A 21,077-nucleotide genomic window follows, 5' to 3' on the forward strand; every position below is an offset into this window, starting at 1 on the left:
TGTTAATATAACGTCAAGAGGTGATTAAGTAGGTCATTTTTGACTATAGGGCAATTCACGAATATCTTGTGGTAATTCATTCCAGGTGATAGGTCCGTAGCAGTCGATAGATCTCTTAGTTAGGTTGCTATTGGGTGGGTTAAAGTAGATATTTCCCTTTGATGACGATCTCATGTAATGGGAGTGGACATTTTTAGCAGGTATGAAAAAGTCATCAAACACATGAGGCAAACTATTGGAAAAATATTTGTGTATAACTTTTGATACTTCGCAGAGATATAGTTTTGTCAAAAGAATCTAAAAGTGGAAGTGCAGGTAATCAAGCATTCTAAAATCACAGACAAAGCCTACTTGAGTACTCCATAAAAGTAGAGTGACCTACTTCATTACTGGCCACCGGATATATGGTTATACTTGTCGTAGGTGGCAAAGTAGTGTAGGTACTATGGCACAACTAGTTATCATTAGCATTGCGTAAAATCGAGTTTTAGGGCTCGAGCTGAGTATTCGAGATGGTGTAGTGGTGAGCGTCGGCGCCATGTAAGAATAGATATGTCATTTTACTAATGTGGGTAGCTTTATACTACGTTTCGTAAACAGTCGTACGGCCAATCCAGGTTTACAGCCTTCTACAGTAAAAAATAGTATCAAACAATACTTCTGATCGATAAATTAACTCTTCGTGGGAATTGGCATCAAAATTCAGTACTCGAATCATCAATATTAATGCTCGATCTAGATTCAAATACTCACTGAATCACTGCGCCCAGCCCTAGTTATCATTTCATGAAGAACATAACGTGTCACATTATTGAGCCCTGATATTAGTTACACATACGCAACACATGATATGACGTCACTCGATCATTTGTGAAGCATAAAACGCACACAATTTCGAGAGAATCGATGAGACATCTGTGTTGAGTAATACCTATGGATTCAAGAAGTCGTATGCACAAGACAGGACTTGAATAGAAACTTACGGCTTAACTTCTACTTCTACTTGAGGTCGAACAATAACTACTTTGACAACCTCTAGCAGTCAGCAATGGAGAATACTCTTACCATACCGAAACCAAGATTTCTGTTTTTATTGGCTTAGACAGTTTTCTTGGACTACATCCTCATCTACTTGCTGCTTCTAGTTTCTACATCGCATGTGTGAAGGACTAATGACATCACGTGAATATATTTTGAAATATCTTTTATGTTCATTACTCCCACCAATAACCAATCCATTTGCACTAAATCAATCTAAAATACTTATTTTTTATTCATTCGGCACTAGACCCGACAAGAGGAATATGCACATCAAATTAGCCATCATTAATTGTTCGTACTTCAACAAATTCAGCACAGGACAATATTACAACTTTTATAGAGATCAGTCAATCTAGTTTGTGCCTACAGAAGAAGCTCTTGTATGAATAAAAATTTGTATGGTGAAGCTGCACGATATGTTTGCCTGGATAATTCGAATTTATATGTATGTGGCATCTTAATTGATGATAAATATGTTTATCTACAAAGTTTTTGGAAATTTCCAGTTGCTGAAAATTGCCCTGAAGTCACCTCGAAAGTATTTGGGTTCATTCCAAATATGAATATATGTTCAATAGTATAATACAAAATTTAACGACTTACCAAACACCTTCGCGTGGAATAAGAAGTACATCTGGCTCGTCTGAGGCGGGACAGTCACTTGCTGCCTGTACCAGCTTGTGTCTGGCACGTCGCTGTTCGTACGTACCCACAACGCTTGGCCACTCATAAGAGTGGGAGTCGGAGACATTCGAAGTGTCAAAGTATTGTCAGGCTAAAATACATTAAACCACATTACGGTCGGATATAGTCTCAATATGCACAAACTATAACTGGGGGTTGGAAAAATTCCAAATCGATCACAATGCATTGAGTCAAGATGAGTATTCTATTATCAACCAATGTGATGTCATAAGGTATGTTTGATATGTAAATTTCACATATGTACTGTTTATGTGACCGCAAAGTAATGGATGCTAGTTTTCCACACACTACACGTATTTCATTGCACTTTGCGGCAATGTTGCGGGTTGACTACCTCCAAGAAATGTTGTACAGCTTCATACTTATTCTTTGGATGCTGTGATAGGACCAATGAAGGGTAAAGAGATAGTTAACACACGCTTGTTCTCTTTGATGCCCGCAACTACACCAATAAAAAAGAGGAAGATTGCTTCAGAACGAACCAAGGAAAATATATTAGAAGATGAAGTGGAAATATATTTCGCAGCAAGGCTGCTGCTTGAGAACTCGTAAGTATAACTGCAACATTAGGTTCATTGAAAACAGTATACAGCCATGCAGAAGAACTGTATAGTGATAAGCGAGTCAAGCTCGGTGTACAAATATTAGCTATTTCCATGCATATAAGAATGAACTGTATTTTGTTGTATTTGTTTCTCATTCGGAATTTCATTGCCAACTTTTTGATAATTCAGTAATTTCAATTCTAATGTAATTTGGAATTAGCAGTGTAGTTATAATTCTAATGTAGTTAAGAAAAACTGAGTAGCTCTTATTCGAATCAAATTTAGAAGAGCTGAAAATTTTCTCGTTGTCCAGGTCTGGTTTCAAGACTTCCACGGTGTTAAAAGATTATAGTAACTGCTATTCTCATAAAGAATGGATTCTACTTTCATGACCCGAAAAAAATTGTCTCACATTACTAGATCCGAACCCTTACAATCACTACTGAGTTCTTGAATTTGTATACCAATCGCTAACAATAAGCAATACCTTACCTTTCCGTACATACGGAACCAGAATGATACGCAGTGCTCCTCTCCAGTCACATCGACCAAAGGACTGTCAATTTGCCCAGTAGCGCCATATAAATTTGACTCAGTGAAGATGTATAAATAGAATCCCAAATCTGCAAATGGCATTTTCAATCACAATAAAGCTTTCCGGCTTGCATTGAGACGGGAACAGAGGGGTCAAAGTAGTCAGCATTGCTACCCAGGTAGAAGTACAAGTAACCACTGAATTCCTACCTAATTACAAGTGCAAGACATGTTAAAACTGCTTCGATTGGGAGAAAATTGAAGGTATGAAGAGCACTCACATAACAAATTTAACAAAGCGGATATGATCGAATGCCTCTTATCGACCAATGCAAAATGACTAAAGAGTGGTAGTAGGTAGTACCAACCATTGTAGGTAGTACCAACCATTGCAAATAGCTACCTGTGCCAGTTGTAACGTCTATTTTCGGCGCTGTGTTGTAGGTACCATCGTTAGCCCCCACACGAGTCCACGTGATTGCCCCGGGCTGGTTTACATCCCATTGGCATAAATCATTCTCAAAAGTACAATCCATGGGTGACGAGTCTGAACCAAAATAGGATTTAAGAACGCTACTCAGCCAAAGTAAAGTCGGACATATCAAAAATGAAAAATTGTAGGATATAAAACAGGGGTTTCCTACCTCCTCACAACATGGCTCCCTATATTTTACAGCCTGATCAAAAATTGAGAAACGTTATTTTAGTAGAAAATGCCACATACAGTAAACATGATATTACATTGACATTCTGTTGTGTTTGCTATCACAATGTCATAATTGCTGGTTTGGTGGTGGAGAAAGAGAGACAAAGAGTCCTTATTTTCATCCAACGGAAAAAAGATCAAACGGATGGCAACAATGATACAGAAAAAATACGCATGCACAGTATTCGGTATCAGATAGAAATGGTCACACAACCTTGGAGATCAACTAGTCTGATCACACCCGCATCAAACAGGTACATTGCTTCTATGCAATTTGGCTAGAGCGAATGTTAGCTAAAAAACTACAGAAAAAGTAAATAGTAGCAAATTAACAGGGTTGCAACCAAGTCACAAGGCCCGAGACACAAGTCAATCTCGCTTTTATGGCTTTGACTCGAGTCAAGTCGAGTCATTTTCAATTCACAACTGAGTCAAGTCCAAGTCCAATTCAGCGAACAGAGGGTTGAGGTCGAGTCATGGTATCATGACTCGAGTCCAAGTCCAAGTCATTGTGTTGACTGCTCAGTTTACAGTTAAAGTCCTGTTAAACACAATTTTCAAAACTCTGTTTGGTGATATAGAATGGTTCGCATTTATACTATACTCATTTCCATAACTTTTAACGGTTTCTGGTTACATTTCAAGTACCAGTACCAATGGAGGAAATCCCATTAATGTGGTTACTTCACTATTCTTCGAAATTACAATGATATGTTGGTCTTGGCCGCCTGAGTCTCGAGTCATATGACTTGATAACTCGAGTCCAACTCGAGTGAATACACAGATTGAGAAAACGACTTAAGTCAAATCGAGTCATCAGAAAATTGTGACTCGAGTCATTACAACCCTGCAAATTAATGAAGCAGTATCCGGTTGAGGTAGAGCAAGAGTGTCAATATAATCAAGTAGGTGTTTTCTAAAACGAATATACGACAGTTCACGGAAACGTCATAGTAATGCATTACATATAATTGGTCATGACTATTCAGTAGATCTCTGAGAAAAGAAAGTGAACTCCAGATGTAGTATATTATTTCTTTTGTGGTAGCGGTACATATTTATATTTTCAAGGCCCTTACAAGTCTAGAATGAACAATATATATAAGGCCATAGCCCACTGGTGGAGAACTCCCAATATAAAATAATACAAACCTCCACCAGGCTGTGTTACGGGAGGTTGATTGGTGGGTGGTGGGCTCGGAGTAGGCTGTTCTGCCACAGGCGGCAGTACTGAGCATGATCCATCCGTAAAAGTAATGTCATCAATTGCTATGTCAGAGTATGACTGAACCCCTATTTCAGCTTCGAAAATGACCTGCAAAATATTATTTATGATTTTCTGATTCGATTGTTACCAGTACAGACCGACTGATATTGGATTTTTCAGCCAACATTGATAAGATATGGCATCTGCCCTCTTCCTAACATGCTGTGATGTCACTAAAACTGCCAATCTTTTTGTAACTCTAATGGCCGATACAGATACCTCTTTCAAGGTGTTATATCGACTAAATATTATTGGCAAACCGATAATATACGATCTATCTCTAGATACTAGTGTTCGATTGCCCCTTACTCTGTATTCTCTGTCGTAACTTCTGACATGAACTCGGCCCATAGTCCAACCAATGCCTTGATCTCCAGTCAGCTCCCAAAGTAACAGTTCGGAAAAGCTATTCAAGGTCAGTGGTGGCTGAAAATTACAAGACAGGTAATATTCAGGTGAGTTTGTCAAGTTCAGAACGCTGTTCTGGTGCCAAACGCTGAAATTGCCTGGTTAAACACAACCAAAATAGCTGTATTGGTAGTGAACAGCAATATCAATGATACATTTAAAGTATAATATCTAATATTCAACTGGATGTTGATGACAATTAAATATCGCATATCTCTTCTTCAAACATTTCTCCATCGTAAAGCTCACATAATAGGTACTAATGACAAGGGCTTGGCAAAAGCTATCACAATTACTAGGCATGATCCAATTTCCAGGTTCTAGTTGGAATTCATAGAAATTTCCTAGAAAATTTTGTTATTTCGCCTACTGACGCACCTGCTCCATATACACTCTCAGAGTTCCCATACCAGTTCCTTGCATGTGATAGTAGAAGCTCATACACCGACCGGCATATGCGGTTTCTGAGAACCATTCCGACGGCAAACGTGCCTTGTCTCCCGGGTTTCTCGGTGACATTGAATCAATGTACATGAATCGACCTGGAAAAAGAGCATCATCACAGAAATTTCAATCATTTGCAAAATATCCGCAATGGTGCTAGCTGACAATCTAGCAAATGCAACAATACTACATTTTTATCTGGGAAAGGCATTACATGACTTTCAAAATTTCAAAGTAACAACATTTTCCAACCATCTGAAGTTGGCCACTATATTGTGGTATCTCATGGTAAACATGAAAATAGCATCACTTTCATTGGGCAATGAGTATTATTGTGAAAGGAAGGTAAATTTCTGAAGAATACCGACCTTGTGAATCGCCGCTCGTATGGTCAGCAGTCGGCCCGCTGTCCCCAGTCGTTGAGCTCTTGACAGAGCCCTGGTACCACTGCATAGAATCACGTAATGCCGTATTGTGCCAGGTGCAGTACTGTGAGAAATCACAGTCCCCAGGAGAAGAGCACGGTTGCTCGACCATGAAAAAATCGTCGATAGCTATGTCTCCTGATTCTCCATCTCCCACAATTGCTTCAAACATGATCTAAGAGAGAGTTCAAGTATATCATATTTCTGAAAAGGGTATTTAGAAGTTCCGGTAGGTGACAAATGCAGATTATAAGACACTATTGGACTTCAATATTTATTGGAATGGTATGTTCATATTGAAATCACTGTGTACCCTCTACGCAGTGCTGACACAGTCTCTGCACACAGAAAATCCAAGCTGCCACAAGAAAGACAGACTGATGACTTTTTTTTATTTTTTAGTCGTTATGCACTGTTGTCCAAAGGACCGAGCAGAGAGTTGGTGAGTGTGCGCAGGAGTGGGAACATTAATTGGAATATTTTCGGCGGACATTCGTCAAGTGAGTCAGTGCATAGGCCGCAATAACATCAAAGACAGAAATATACAACATCCTTTTCCTACATCCTACAAGTATTCGTCAGCAACTAGTAAAGAATTTGAAAGAACATTTTATATCAACAATCATATCACCAAATATCAGCATGGAATTTACAATAATCTAGTAGAAGAGATCGCTCAGTACAAATATTGTCCAACCGCCTGTCCGTGGCAAGTTTCTAGTCGGTCCGCCATATATAATAGAGTTTTATATATCTCAATTCCAAAATGCAAGAAGTTTGACGGCTTTTCATTGATTAAAGAAATGAAACATTACATCTTAAATAGATTTGGAACATTTTAACTGTATGGTGTTGTGTTGGAAAATGCATGGTCTACTTTGGGCGCACGTCACAATGTGAAATTGTTGTGCCAAACTGTTGAAAAGATTCGGAAAAGTTACATGTGAAAGCGACAGACTGCCTTAAATTCTGACTGCGCAATCAAGCCTACTTGAAAGTATAATGGAGGTTATAGCAAACAGCAAAGTCACATTGCATTCAAAGGAAACCGAACAATCATGAACAACAAATCACAACCAACCGGACTTCGCGAGCTTAACACTATTTTCAACTGACACTCATCAGCCAAAAAAATTGAGTTTATTTAAATATGGATGTACTATTCAATTGGATATTGAAGTTCAGTACCTTCAAGAGTCTCTTTAGATAAATTATGTCTTTTTTGCAATTCCCAATTTTATGCATACCGAATGTAAAGGCCAAGCTATACAACATAATTATCGTCACCTGATATCTCTTTCCAAGTGGATTGACTGGGAATTGGGCGGGTATCCACTCCGAGCTTTTCTGAGCGGACCTCGTCCATGCCGGGTTAGTAACGGTACCGTCTTCGTCCTTTACATAAACATTCAACCTTCCCACAGTCGATCCGACCATGTGGTAGTGGAATCTGGCACACGCTTCACCGTCGTTAGTTGTGGGCGTGAAAAACGGGGATGAGAGCCTCGCTTTGTCGCCCGGCGTTTGACCCGTGGTTTCGATGTACATGTAGTAGCCTAAAATGAATTGCGGCACAAATTGAAAAGCTAACAATTTGCGTTTGGCGATATCAGTACCTTACATTGGGATAGGAGAGTTTTGTACAATTACGTGAAGGTTTATTGGGCCTAACCATTTGTAGTTAAGATTCAATTTTCATTTTGAATACCATCCGAAAAGCTTCTGGTGCATTTGTACCATTTGGCATCCCGGAATTATAACGTCTATTGTACTATGTACTAAAATACAGGCCTTCATAAGACATCGAAGTCATGGTTTTAATTGAGCGAAACAAAATAAAAGCACACAGAGGAACATTTCCAGTCTGAATTAAAATTTTGGATCTAAAATACTAAACAAATCACTAAAATGTTGCATTCCCCATTGAAGATACTATGGTTAGGCTAAGTACCATTGATGTTCCGCCTCAGTTCAGAGGCAATTGCATTTCGTGAAACACACTCTCACACACAGTTTGGCTGTGAAATGAAACGCTGGCAACATCCGTGGTTCATATCACAGTATCAACTGCAGATATCAACCCTTATCACATAATTATTGGTATCAAATTCATTGACAACGAAAACGTAATCGATGTTTTCATACCATATGTTGTTTGGTAGGTATTGTCCTTTGTTGGTCCGGTAGCAGTGTTGCCCAGAAGATTTTTGTACGATCTCGTCCAATCAAATTCGTCATCCGATTCTTGGGTAAACCCGCACATTGTGCTATCGTCAAACTGGCATACTCTCCAATAAGGAAGCTCATCTAAAACGGATCGTTAATTTTTCCACTGTTACTAACATATCATAAACACAAACACCCACATACCAACGCAATCAATAAGTAAACCACTGATAGCTCCACTCAAAGGTATCGCAACATCCGTAAAATTGCTACGTCCATAGCATTGTCCAGCAAAAGATGATACGGTATGCCTGAAAGAGACATACATCTTCACAATTCCACGCCAGCCATTTGGAAATGTGAAACATTTACGTTGTCATGTACAATGTCCACCACGTGCACCCATCTGCTTTCGAGCAGGCATCAGCGCAACGCACCACATCATCGCCGTACACGCCGAAATAGAAAGTATTTGGTCTGTCGTCGGTTTTCGGTGTTTGAATCAAACCATACACAGTGTTCAGATTGATGGTCGTTGTCCAACATACTGAATCTGAATGGAGAAACAAACCTCATATACATTGACCATCAACAATCACAAAATTGTAATACTATTGAAACTACTGAGCACTCTGATATATACGGTGACTGTGGATCATAGTGTACCTTAAGTCCACTCTAAATCAAGTTTTTGTATAATTTTCATTTTCTTTCGGCCATGTTTGAAACAATGTGACAGGCATAACCATATGCCTGAAAGTAAATGAAAATGATACAAAAACTTGACTTTGCCAAAATGTGAAAATGGACATAAGCTACTCTGACACCACCGCGTCGATACATAATTTACATCAATAACAATATATGATAAAAACATGTAGAATCAGTGATTTTGAAGGTTTGCTCAGGTCTGAAAATTACTCAAGTAAGTAGTTTGACGAATATATTGGGAATAGGTATCACAGCCTACCATTAGTCAATAGCTGGTAGCAACCTTTAAAATAGCTACATGTATCTTCGCTACTAGCACAGAACTATTGATGGTGAACCCAGTAGATGTAGCCTATAAATTATATTCTGTTACTGCGTTGTAGGCATTACATCACCCCACTGTTTAGGACAATTTGCCTTGTCAAAGTGATTCTAAGCTACCTAAAGACTATTTCTTACTTGAAAAAAGTAAGTTGCTTGACTTTCAGAAATTGCACGGATTTGGAAGAGCAGAAATGGAAGTAATATAAAAGTGTCAACCACTTGCAAGTCGACAGGCCTTACTAACGTAAAATTGTTTTTCTACTGACCACATCTGCATACATCCAACTTAGATGGTTTCTGGTTTATTAGCAAGATGATAACTAATGACAACAAGAATCATAATCTGTTTGCTTGTCTCGTAACCAGGCAGTTAAATTACCACTTCTAAGCGTTATCATAAAGTTTTCAAACTCATTTCTTATTGTGTCATACGTGGTATACAAGCCAGTCAGTTTCAATTGCAAAAAGATACTCACAATCGTCACAATTTCCAGGATGTAAATACACATCATCAATAGCAATCCCTGAATCGGTACCACGCAGGCTCAGCATTTCGAATTGAACTTGCTCGACATGTGAAGAGTGCACATCAGTGGGCAGGTTCACCCTAGCCTGAAATAACATAGATATCCATAATGAATAAATGCTTTTTTGTTTTAAAGTTTATTTTAACAAATCATATAAGATTTTGAAAGTGACTGAGATGTAGTTCATCAGTCGCTACGTTTGATAAGTGATCCCAATACGAACTGGTAAATGACAAGCGGCTAAAACATATTATTATTTAGTTACCAGTCACAGGAAGTTGATAGGCAGCATTGACAAGATTTGGCCATTGAAAAATAAAGAAATTTAATCCAAAATGAAGAATCGGCAACAGGTAGATTATTTTTAGATGCATCAACGTAGAATACAGACTTTCCTCATATAAACTATAGCTGCTTGGAAAAGAAAAATATTTATGATTTGATTTTGAAATTTCGAGAATCTCATTCAAAGTCAAAAAAATTGGTAGATTTTTCATTTGAAGTCTAGTGATTAAAGTGAATGAATGGATGTGTTTTTATGGACGTAATCATTGTACACAATATCACATTATGCGCTCTACAAGTATATTAAAAAGATAAACATACCAAATATTTCATATTTTATTTATAATGACAGGCAACTTCACAACTTCATCTAACAGTCTTCGTCTAACCTTATGCCAGTTAAGTCCCCGATCTCCAGCCCTGGTCCACGCCGTTGTTTTCTGACCATTTGAGACGTAATTCACCTTCAGATCATCGATATTAGCTCCGTGCATATTATATAAAAATTCCATGCATCTTTGCCCAAGACCAACGGTGGTGATAGTAGGACTGGTGACATAAGCCCTTCGGAATGTATCCTGCCCACTGGCAATTCCCCAAAGATATTTACCGGTACCTGATAAAAGAAAGTGTCAAAAAAATTGTTTTGTGCTGGTAATAGGGCTATTTCTAAGCACCTGTTGTGTAATCACTGTCGGGACCATTGCTGGTCAGTACACCAGCAGGCTTAACCACCCAGTCAAAGTTGTCATCATACTGATTACTCCATCCGCATGTGCCTTGATCGTTGTCAAAATCGCACGTGAATCCAGGTATATCGGGAACTTGTGGGGCTAACGTGGTAGGGGGAATGGTGGGTCCACTGGGTGATGCTTCCATTGGCCAGATAGATCCGTGCGAGCAACTATGGCCGATTGTGACTGTGAAATCATCCAAGGCGATGTCACTAAAAGTGCCCCCAACTATTCCTTCAATGATTATCTAAAAGCAATGACATACGTCAGAGGGATTGAGATTACGATTAAGCGCAAGTTGATTTCAGCAGGAACATAGAGAGCAAAATGAAACTTTAACTCAAATGAATCGTTTCTTGTGCTTTAATTCAAACCAGATTGATAAATAAGCATTAAATTTGATCAAAAAGTAAAAATGTATGTTCATCAGTCTTATTTTATATTTCGACGAATTTTAAGTCATGTTGTATTATTTCACACTAGTTGTATATAGAAAGACTGCAGTTTAATAACTGCTGTTTTCCATAGCGAATCTCAATTAGGTCTTACGGATCCTTCGTTGAATAATTGCTATTGTGTGAGTCAAGAACAAATCTATATTGTCACCTCATATTTTTCGTCAGAAAAAATTGAAATCTGTCCTTCACTCCACTGATTTCCTTGATTACCACTGAGAGACCAAACCAGCTTGTAACTACCAGACTCCATTCGAACGTACACTTTCAGGCCGCCAGTTTCAGAGCCATACATGTGATAGTAGAAGCTGAAGCAATCTAGAAGAAGAAATATAGATTATGATGCATGGAGATTTTGCTACTAGGCAGTATTTTTACTAATATATTTGGATTCAAAAGCATTCAAAGGCATTGGCCGCATTGGTCGCATTTGGATTGCCATCAAATTCAATTCATGCTGTTAGGGAACTGAATTTAGATTTTCACTTGAGTGTGATATGAAATGAATTCAACCTTGGATGACAACTTGGTTTTCAAACTGAGATCTGCAACAGGATATGGATTTGAAACAATAAATCAGAACTCAGTGTACAGCTGTGAAAATTGTACTTCTGACATGGTGGTGTGCCACTAGGAAGCTTCCGGTCGGTATTTTTGCTTATTAAAGATTGACTACGAGCTGGTACTTTGAAATAGTCTACATTCAGGATATACATATACAAAAAAGAAGAATTTTCTTCACACGTCACGCAGAAGACAATCTCTGCCTTAATAATTACCTGCTGATGTTGCATCGTATTTCTCGCTGAACAAAAGGGCAAAGTATCCAACAACTGCCGGCGTAGATCCTTCTAGATACAAGTAATAGTTGCGATCGCCCGACTGTGTGTGATCTTGGCTCGGCCCTGTGTTAGATGATGGTGTAGCACCCTGTAATCGATTCAAACAGTTGTGCAATACTGTAAGCTTGGCAAGGATTGGAAGAATTTTGAAAGAATTCTCCATACATACATAATAAAATATATACATATATACATCGATATGAAATAACTCAAGTACGCATAAATGATAGAAATATGAAGTGATATCACAAGTCCTGATTTGTAGAACATAGGTCCCTCATTTGAGATAGTGTTGTGATCGATGTTTCAAATAACTACACTATATTTTTTAAAAATGAATGGGTCTCAGACACAATTTTTCAGATGAAAAGTTATTGTACACGATATTGGCAGTAAACTATGCACTTACGCTATTCAGCAACCAATCCATTTCATCACCGGAAACTTGTCTCCAAGTACACAGTCCATAGTCAAACGAGCAAGATCCATCGATACTGCAAGCTCCGGCCCGGATTAAGACATCGTCAATGGCAATTTCAAAGCCAGTACCACTCAGTCTGGTTGCCCGAAACACAAGTTGGAATCGGCCGCTAACCGTGAAAGTACCTCTTCCAGCAAGCCACACATCACCTAACAGTAAATGTTTGGTGATAACCTAAATCTAAGCGTTACTTTCACTGGCATAAATATAAAATGTGGTGGAGTTGGGTAAGAATAATGTACAATTCGAAATTCGAGGTTTCGAATTAGAAGACGTCACCAATGCAAAATACCTACATACCTCCATATCAATGTCACACAAATAGTGATTAAAACATTCTTGAAAAGTGGAATGGTTGATAGATGAGAAATAAAGGAATAATTGCTTAAAATATGGGAAAACAGTCAAAACTAAGAGGCTGGGGTTGATATCAGCTGCAGCAAAATCGATATGTAACAGAGCTTTAACCAGAAATATTTAGGGCTTCTACGATTCAGTTAGCGCATACACACACACAACACGCAAACACACACTAGACACCTAAAAAAATACACACAAGAGTAGCACTGGCTTCAGTACAGCTGTAATATGATTGTTGACGTACCTTGATCTCCAGATTTTGACCAAATAACATTCCCAGAGCCGCTTGCTCCTTGTTCACGGTACAAAACTTCCAACAACGCATTATCAGTGCCGGTCATGTGGTAGAAAAATTCCACGCACACATTTGGATCAGTCACCGTATAATATTCGGAATATAAAACAGCGACATCACCCACTTGCTGGGTTGTGGAGCCAGGATAGAGGAAATAGTGACCTGCATGATAGAAATTTATTGGAGAAGCATGAGAATTTCCAGCATTGAAAATATGACAGTATCGTCATGATGTCCCATTGTTCCAAATCCGGAATCAGATATTTTCACCTGACACGACTGGAATTGAAATGTTTCTCCTTATTATTAGAATTGAAACAGATTTCCATAGTAAGTTCTCATATGTTTTTCCCATGAGTACTTCCATTTCAGCTTAAACAGATGTCCAAGACATTTACACGTTCAACGCTTCATATTTGTCAGGTGGTAAGTAGTTCATGGATACATATTCTCATCAACCATCAGGTATTATTGCTATCAGGGAAAATAGTTCGAAACAAAACCTTCACCGCGCACTGTAAACCACTCTGTGTTTGTACAGTGAATATGTGTTTGTACAGTGCATATGTGTTTGCAAACAAATGTGGGACACATCGCAGCCAACCTCATTTTCAAGTGTTGTACTAGAGGAATCTAGTGTCGCTCACTTCCCACTCTTACTTAAAGTAGCTTTGTCTTGTAAGCCTCTACTTGTCACTATTTTCGAGCATTACCTGTACTGCTATATCAGTAGGATGGGATGCTACTTTAACCACATCGGTTCAACCACCTTACCGGTCTGGTAGACTTCAGAACGTGTATTTTAATGATTACTTAATGATTTCTACATTTATTAGTAAACAATACGTTCATGTTGGCAAATTTATTCCACTTCTACCGTAACTGCGCGTTATTTACTGCTGTTTGCGACTCTGTGTACCTGTCATTATTACGTCACAATGACAATATTCTTTCTATATTTCGAACTATTTTAACCTCATTTACTGGCGTTCGCTCCTGATGAGAGCCAGTCGAAAAGCTTCGAGTGGAATCCATTTAGTAGTATGCGAGAACATGTTTATCACCAAATGCGCTATAGTGGTGTCACGCATAAGCTAGCTGCCAAAGAAGCATTTGTTCATAATGAAAATGCATTTTGCAGAAGACACTCAAATAGATTTAGAAGCGGAAATTTCCAAATCAGGCGAAAAATAATTGATGCTGGAAATAGATACCGGTACACAATAACAAGTCCTACCAAAGAAAGTGGTTTAGAATGAAGGCGCAAAGATACAAATTTGTTAGTAACCTGTCATAACTATAAAAAGATGAACCACTTTGCTTAACGCAGAATGGCTAATGTTGCTGAATATATGCAATACCGGATCTATACTCTGCGATTGTGACAGGACGACCATACTTCATACTGATGATGATAATTTTCGTGACGAATGCAAACCTACTTGCAAACCACTTTTATTCCACATAATTCCAGTGGATTTCGATGGTGAATAATTTGTTTTCAAGGACTTCTACAAAAGAAGTGGATGCAATCGTGTGACAAAGATACCGACATCGCTCAGGTAAGGAAAACCAACCACTTTACTGTTAATAGGAATATGCATTCTAATCTGTTATTGGGCAAATGAGATATCTACATTGTAACATAGAAACATATCGATCTTGAACGTACCAGCCTCTGTCCCATAGGTATGATCAGTAGTTGGTCCAAGATGACCCGAACTCTTGCCGCCCTGCTGGTAAGTCCAATCCATATTATCTGTCGCATGCTCATTCGTGTATCCGCAAACGCCAGTGTCTTCGAAGGCACAGAAATGTGTATCTGCAGATGGCGGCAGAGTGCATTCGCCAGCTTCGATGTTAATTTCGTCAATGGCAATGTCGCTGGCCCATGTAAGACCAACTACTCCTTCAAATACAACCTGAAATGTTTAGCATCGTTAACTTTAGTTTCATGGCCATGGGCTGATTAGAAAAGCAGTGTTTAAAAAGGTGGGCAGCAATGTAGCACTTCTGTGTGTCATAGTACCCAAGTATGTCTTGTTTACTTGCAGTACATACTTAACTGTCCATGTTTTAGAACAGCGATTCTTAAATCTCATTTTGTTCACAGACCCCTTCATATTTTATGGGCGGTAGCTCGTACCCCGAAAATTGGAGAAGCTGCTGAAAGGTAAGTCCTCACATCTACCTACTTTTTAGATTTCATCAAGTGGTAAGGAGTGTTGGGGAAAATTTGAATTACATTAAAGAATGACGTTTTCACCAAAATAACGCAATGGAGCCCCTGCATTATAATAAAAGGATGATTTCAAAAGTGATGGTATTATTAATCGTTCTGTGTGAGCTGTGATCTTAAAGCATACAATTTGAACAGTTTTTAAGGGCAATTGATCGAAAAAATATGTACCAGCTAGTTCAAAGCTAATTCTTAAAACTACTCAGTTAAGTCAAATTGATTCCTTACATCCTACTCTTATTTTGAATGATTCTGACATGTTGAGAATATCTACTTTAAAAACTCTTGGAGGTTTCGGAACTTCAATATAGAATTGAATTATATATTAATATTGATCCAAAGAAGATCCAAAACCGTTCACCAAGCTTTAGCGATTAAATCAATGCCAATCAGGCATTACTCCTGTGTACGCGATTGTATTTCGCGTACGGTATTTCACCTTGAATTGCTGGCTTGGATTCAAATTCACTTCTGCAAGTAACCAGTTATCGCCCTTGTTTCCTGTTCTTGTCCAATAAGGTGATGCCGGTAGTTCATCTCCATATTGTACGTAAACATTTAATGTACCCATGTCCACGCCATACATGTGGTAACGAAATGAGAGACATTGAGCCCCTGGAAAAAATTACATTTTTGCATTAGCAAGGGAATGTGACTTACAAATCATGGTAATTCAGAATTTGCAAAGGTCTCATAACTGTCACATGGCTTATGCATGTGAGGTTAACAATGTACGTCTTAAAATGATCATTACAATTGTATTATAACTGCAAAAACTTATATTCCATGGTAACACGATGACAATAAATAGATTCTGCCAATGACTAGAATTGCCAGCAGTAATGAAATACAGAATATGAATAAGGAACTGAAACTGTTTTCTCGGTTGTGGAGTATGTCAATATTGGATAACATGGACGTGAAATGTGTATAGAGAAGCCAAAAGAATTGAATGAAGAGTGCTTGTTTTCAACAATGTGGGAAGTATCGCTGCAACCATTACGCTCATGTTGCCAAATTTATTCCACTCGAAGCTTTTCGGCTGGCTCTCATCAGGAGCGAACACCAGTAAATGAGGTTAACCAAGTTCGAAATATAGAAAGTTTGGTCGTTGTGACGTAATAATGACAAGTACACAGAGTCGCGAACGGCAGTAAACAACGCACGCCAGAAGGAACATCTCTACACGCTGGGAATGTTTCATTAGTGTTGTTTTGTCATTCGGCTGATTTACAGCCAGTTTCGCGTATGTTGTACCGTTACTGTGCATTGTTTACTGCTGTTCGCGACTCTGTGTCATAAATTTGGTAACATGAACGTATTGTTAGCTGCAATATTAAAGTTCTGTAATTCCAAAAGCCTAATTTGGGAAGTAATGTCAATACTGTACGATATGAACCTGTGGATGAGTAATGAGTATACAGAATATGAACAAGGAACTGGAACTGATTTCTCGGTTGCGAAATATGTCAATATTGCTTAACATGGGCGTGAAATGTGTATAGAGAAGACAGAAGAAGTGGAAGAAGAGTGGTTGTTTTCGATAATTAACGCAAAGTCATGCCGACAGAGGATTTTTTCTCCAGTCAAACAAGTATAAATAAGGCTGGGTTGCAAGCCAGTATCATTTATTTCAAGAGGACTTGAATGAAGGAAGAATGGTCGACATGGAAAGCTGTACATCTCAGAACAGTGGGGGTGACAAAACCGCATTCAAATGGACAAAAACTCCAAACAAAAGACTATCTGGAAAGGCTCAATTGAGAGAGCTTGTTAACGAATATTGTAAAAATGAGAGCGTGATAGAAAATACTCCATTTATGCACGTAATTTGCAAAGTAGAATATGAAAAAATTGTCAAAAGCATGTTTCCACCACTCACAGACCAAGAATGTAGGTGTCTGTATGAGGGTGCAAAAAAGCCAGACCATATCCACTATATAGGTAAAAAAGGTAAAAAAGCCTGACGCATGCCAAAAGGGTGGGGTAGGCGCAGAGCAATTCGTGACGTAAAACACTTTTTCATGACTGTAAAGTATATTCAGTATACGAAAGGATCAAAGCCTTCCAGATATGGTGGAAAACTACATCATCACGTTCACCACACATATGGAGATCCTTTGCATAAATCCGTTTCAGCAGATGTGCTTTGTAAAATGATAACTTCTCAGAAGTTGAAAAAACAATTCAAACAGTGCATTAAAGCAGAACGAGAAAAAAGAGATTTGAGGTCACAGAGATTCCATGACAGGGAATTCTACAAAACTGGTGTTTGTCCTAGAAATCCAAAATTTAGAATTTGTAAATATTGTTGAGTCCATCACCTGGACGTGGAATAGGACTTTACTTCGATTTTTTTTATTCATATAATTTTACGTATATTGTATTTGTTGGACTGTAATGTTATAACAATTTAATTGCTGTAGGCTGTCTGTAGGCTCATCTTGATCACGATTACTTTAAAGCTCATGACATCAAGTTGCACAAATTTCTACATATCAGCAAACTACTACATACGGTGAGTATAACTTTGTCAAATTACCATTTTCCTCATAGAGGTATGCCATTTATTCCACACAAACTAACCTGTTACTGTTCTTTCAGCAAACATTCTAGCTGTGCTGCCTGATACCGCCGGGCTGGATGCTTCCATATAGATATAGTAGCCTGATCCAGAGTAATCACTTGATGGACCAGTACCGGTAGAAACGGTAGCCGTGTTCAAACGAGACCATGAGATGTCACTGGTCGGATCGTCAGTCCAGGCACATCGATCCTCATCAAAGTCACACTCAAATGTTGGTGGGGCTGTTAGACATAAATTAGAATGCAATAGAATAATCTCACACAGCTGGATTGCAAATTAAGTTCCGAAAGCAATGATATTATTAAATTTAGGTACTATAGCTCTAAAAAACATGACACATGAGAGGATGAATTCATTGAATTTTCAAGTTTATCGAATAGATCGAAACAAATGCTGACTGGTAGAGCACAGCCTATTCAAGAATGCATAGTAAGTATCAAAATTACATCTCAATAAATTGCCACAAAAGAATATCAAAAATGATATTTTTTCAAAAACGAAAATTTCAAAAGAAATCGGATGAAATTGTATTTCAAATGCAACTTGCTTCAAGACATCATGCATTCATAACACCATCATATAGAGAAGTCAATATGACAAAGAAACAACAGTAAACTTACGTGGTGTTGTTGGTGGAGGTGGTAGAGCATCTGCTGGTAAGATAGGGCAGTCACCACGTGTCCATGTGATATCGTCAATTGCAATGTCTCCCAAATTGTCAGAGCCAACTGTCGCTTGGATGGTTATCTGAAGGAGAAAATGGATTATAATAGCACGTGGTAACGACAGAAATTCTGACAGTAGTAAATGACTAGCCATAGAATATTTGATGAGCTTCTAGAAGGTACAGAACTTCAATACGCAATCGAGTAATACATTCATTAAGGAATAAACCCAAATATTTTCGTCTTACACTCGTCAGAGGCAATTGTCAGAAACAAGTAGAGAATACAATGTTCTTTACAAGTCTCTATCAGTTGCTGACGATTACATTTAACCAGCGGCAACTGAAAATATATAGGTTCATTTCAATACGAATATATTTTTCAATTGAATAATATATTTGCAAAAGGAATTGGCACAATGTATGTCCAGTTTCCTTACTGTCGAATTGTAGCTCATACCAGACGTTTATACGAAAGCAAAAATCGAAGAACAATAAATATCAATACAAAGATTTGCATGACAATAATCTGGATTATATTAATTGCAAATTAATGAGTGTGAATTCCTAACCTTAACATGGGAGGTCTTGAATATAATTGACCTTAAACAAAATTCAGATTTTAACAATTTCCCAACAAACGAAATGTCTGATAATTGAAGTGCAGGACTGAAGCCAACTAACTTTTTACAGTAAGTAAAGTAATTATAAAACAAGATTAAATTTTGATGGTACGCACTGAAAATACTTCCGCTGACGAAATCGGTACAGCGGCTTGTGTCCAGGTGCTGCCGAGATTTCTGGCATAGTACCACACTGTAAAATTGCTCGTCTTGTACACTTGAGAGACTTGTAGTTGACCCATGGAGGCTCCATTCATGTTGAACCAGAATCGGAAACAATACGTGCCATCCAGTGCGGGAACCTTCTGACTTGTGAGCCTGGCCCTGTCACCTTCTTCTTGGGGAAAACTTCCATCAGTGTAAACGTAATATCCTAAAATTTTGGCACCTTATAACATAAACATTCATATTGATCATGGCAATGTAATGAACTTGATGGTCCTTCCGTCGTCAGTTTATAGTAGGGTTACCATATTTCTGTGACCCAAATTCCGGACACTCTTCAGCGCCCACTAGTGGATTTCAAAATGAGTTATGACGTCTCAGTAGCAAAGCTTTGCACATAAACCAGAGGGGGTCACACGATCCGGTTCAGAAGTATGTGGCTGTGTGTTGTGTAACCGGGACCGGAACCACATTTTCAGCCCCTTTCCGTGAGAATAAACAATGATTTTGAGCCCACCATAGGGTAATCGCTGCAACTCCTGGGGGAAGCTTGCTCTATGAATATGGTTTCTATATGCATCTGGTCGTTAAATATTTTGAATGATGTCTGTCAATAATATTGGTTGTTCCATACATTACTATATTGTTACTACTCTCCGACCACATGATCTCAGAGTTAGCGGGAGGATGATGAGTTCGAAAATAAAGGGAGCGTCATTGAACATGTTGAGTCATGTTCATGTTCCACAGATAAGATTGTTTATCAGCCTTATGCCGGTGTGCACCACGGAGATTTATAAACACCCCACATCCAGTGGTTTCCAACCGTTTATGGTCGCGAGTCCATCTCCAATTTGAAAATGTTTCGTGGCCCGATCAATATTTGACGAGCTGATTAACTAAAAGAAGTCAGCACCTTTGCCCAGACCTACTCACGGGCCGAGTACGTTCAAAATATCCGCGAACCACAGAATAAAGGTAAACGACCCCCACGTTTGGAACCACTATCTTTGAGCATTTAAACGGCCTTAACGATATCTACGAGTATACCGTTCTCATATAATTGCGATTACGATGAGGCTTATTCCAGTAAATGAAGGGTGTTTTTATTTATATTTGTTTTCAGTTTTTGCGAGGGTGGTAGCCCCCATAACATAACCCATAAATGTGATTAGCAAATCGCGCGCAGCGCGAAGAAAAATATCATGCATCAGCACAAATATTCCCAAAAATAATGATTTTATGTTGATTTACGAAAAAATTGTTAGCCTACGTCAAGTCTTCGAAATTCCGGACATTTGGCATATTTTAGAAATTCCTCCCGGACTCTAGTTTGGACAGTTAAATTCCGGACATGTCCGGGAAATTCCGGACGTATGGCAACCCTAGTTTATAGTGCTATTTTGAACCAGATTACATTAGATGAATTTGAAATTTCAAACATTAATATTTATGACGGGATGGAGTCCAAGCCAAAATATGTTGATGGATAATATAATTATGTAATATGGGCAACATTAAACAAGTCTGACGGAAATGAAACA

The 21,077-nt window shown here is 38.4% G+C and overlaps 2 protein-coding genes across 9 annotated transcripts in view; one reads left to right on the top strand and one right to left on the bottom strand.

The window, feature by feature from the left end:
- LOC145446927 (MAM and LDL-receptor class A domain-containing protein 2-like) overlaps window positions 1-21,077 on the bottom strand; it is a 229,516-nt gene that overhangs the window by 177,014 nt on the left and 31,425 nt on the right. For both annotated transcript variants that reach the window (XM_080325301.1, XM_080325300.1), the window contains exons 35-57: window positions 19,485-19,741; window positions 18,702-18,828; window positions 18,081-18,302; window positions 15,934-16,109; window positions 14,928-15,177; window positions 13,205-13,417; window positions 12,529-12,749; window positions 12,057-12,207; window positions 11,429-11,595; window positions 10,766-11,069; window positions 10,478-10,704; window positions 9,753-9,888; window positions 8,614-8,794; window positions 8,446-8,552; window positions 8,221-8,382; window positions 7,363-7,631; window positions 6,019-6,250; window positions 5,585-5,748; window positions 5,108-5,224; window positions 4,684-4,846; window positions 3,229-3,372; window positions 2,784-2,914; window positions 1,645-1,816 (exon numbers count right to left, since the gene is read on the bottom strand). In XM_080325301.1, the coding sequence (XP_080181427.1) occupies window positions 1,645-1,816; window positions 2,784-2,914; window positions 3,229-3,372; window positions 4,684-4,846; window positions 5,108-5,224; window positions 5,585-5,748; window positions 6,019-6,250; window positions 7,363-7,631; window positions 8,221-8,382; window positions 8,446-8,552; window positions 8,614-8,794; window positions 9,753-9,888; window positions 10,478-10,704; window positions 10,766-11,069; window positions 11,429-11,595; window positions 12,057-12,207; window positions 12,529-12,749; window positions 13,205-13,417; window positions 14,928-15,177; window positions 15,934-16,109; window positions 18,081-18,302; window positions 18,702-18,828; window positions 19,485-19,741 (4,293 nt within the window). The remainder of the gene's footprint in view (window positions 1-1,644; window positions 1,817-2,783; window positions 2,915-3,228; window positions 3,373-4,683; window positions 4,847-5,107; window positions 5,225-5,584; window positions 5,749-6,018; window positions 6,251-7,362; window positions 7,632-8,220; window positions 8,383-8,445; window positions 8,553-8,613; window positions 8,795-9,752; window positions 9,889-10,477; window positions 10,705-10,765; window positions 11,070-11,428; window positions 11,596-12,056; window positions 12,208-12,528; window positions 12,750-13,204; window positions 13,418-14,927; window positions 15,178-15,933; window positions 16,110-18,080; window positions 18,303-18,701; window positions 18,829-19,484; window positions 19,742-21,077) is intronic.
- The window catches only part of LOC145446931 (armadillo repeat-containing protein 8-like), a 393,366-nt gene that overhangs the window by 116,535 nt on the left and 255,754 nt on the right, over window positions 1-21,077 (top strand). The gene's annotated exons all lie outside the window — the stretch shown is intronic.

The sequence above is a fragment of the Botryllus schlosseri genome, chromosome 9, assembly GCF_051294905.1.
Source record: "Botryllus schlosseri isolate E-star chromosome 9, Bs_hap1, whole genome shotgun sequence".
Classification (NCBI taxonomy): Eukaryota; Metazoa; Chordata; class Ascidiacea; order Stolidobranchia; family Styelidae; genus Botryllus; species Botryllus schlosseri.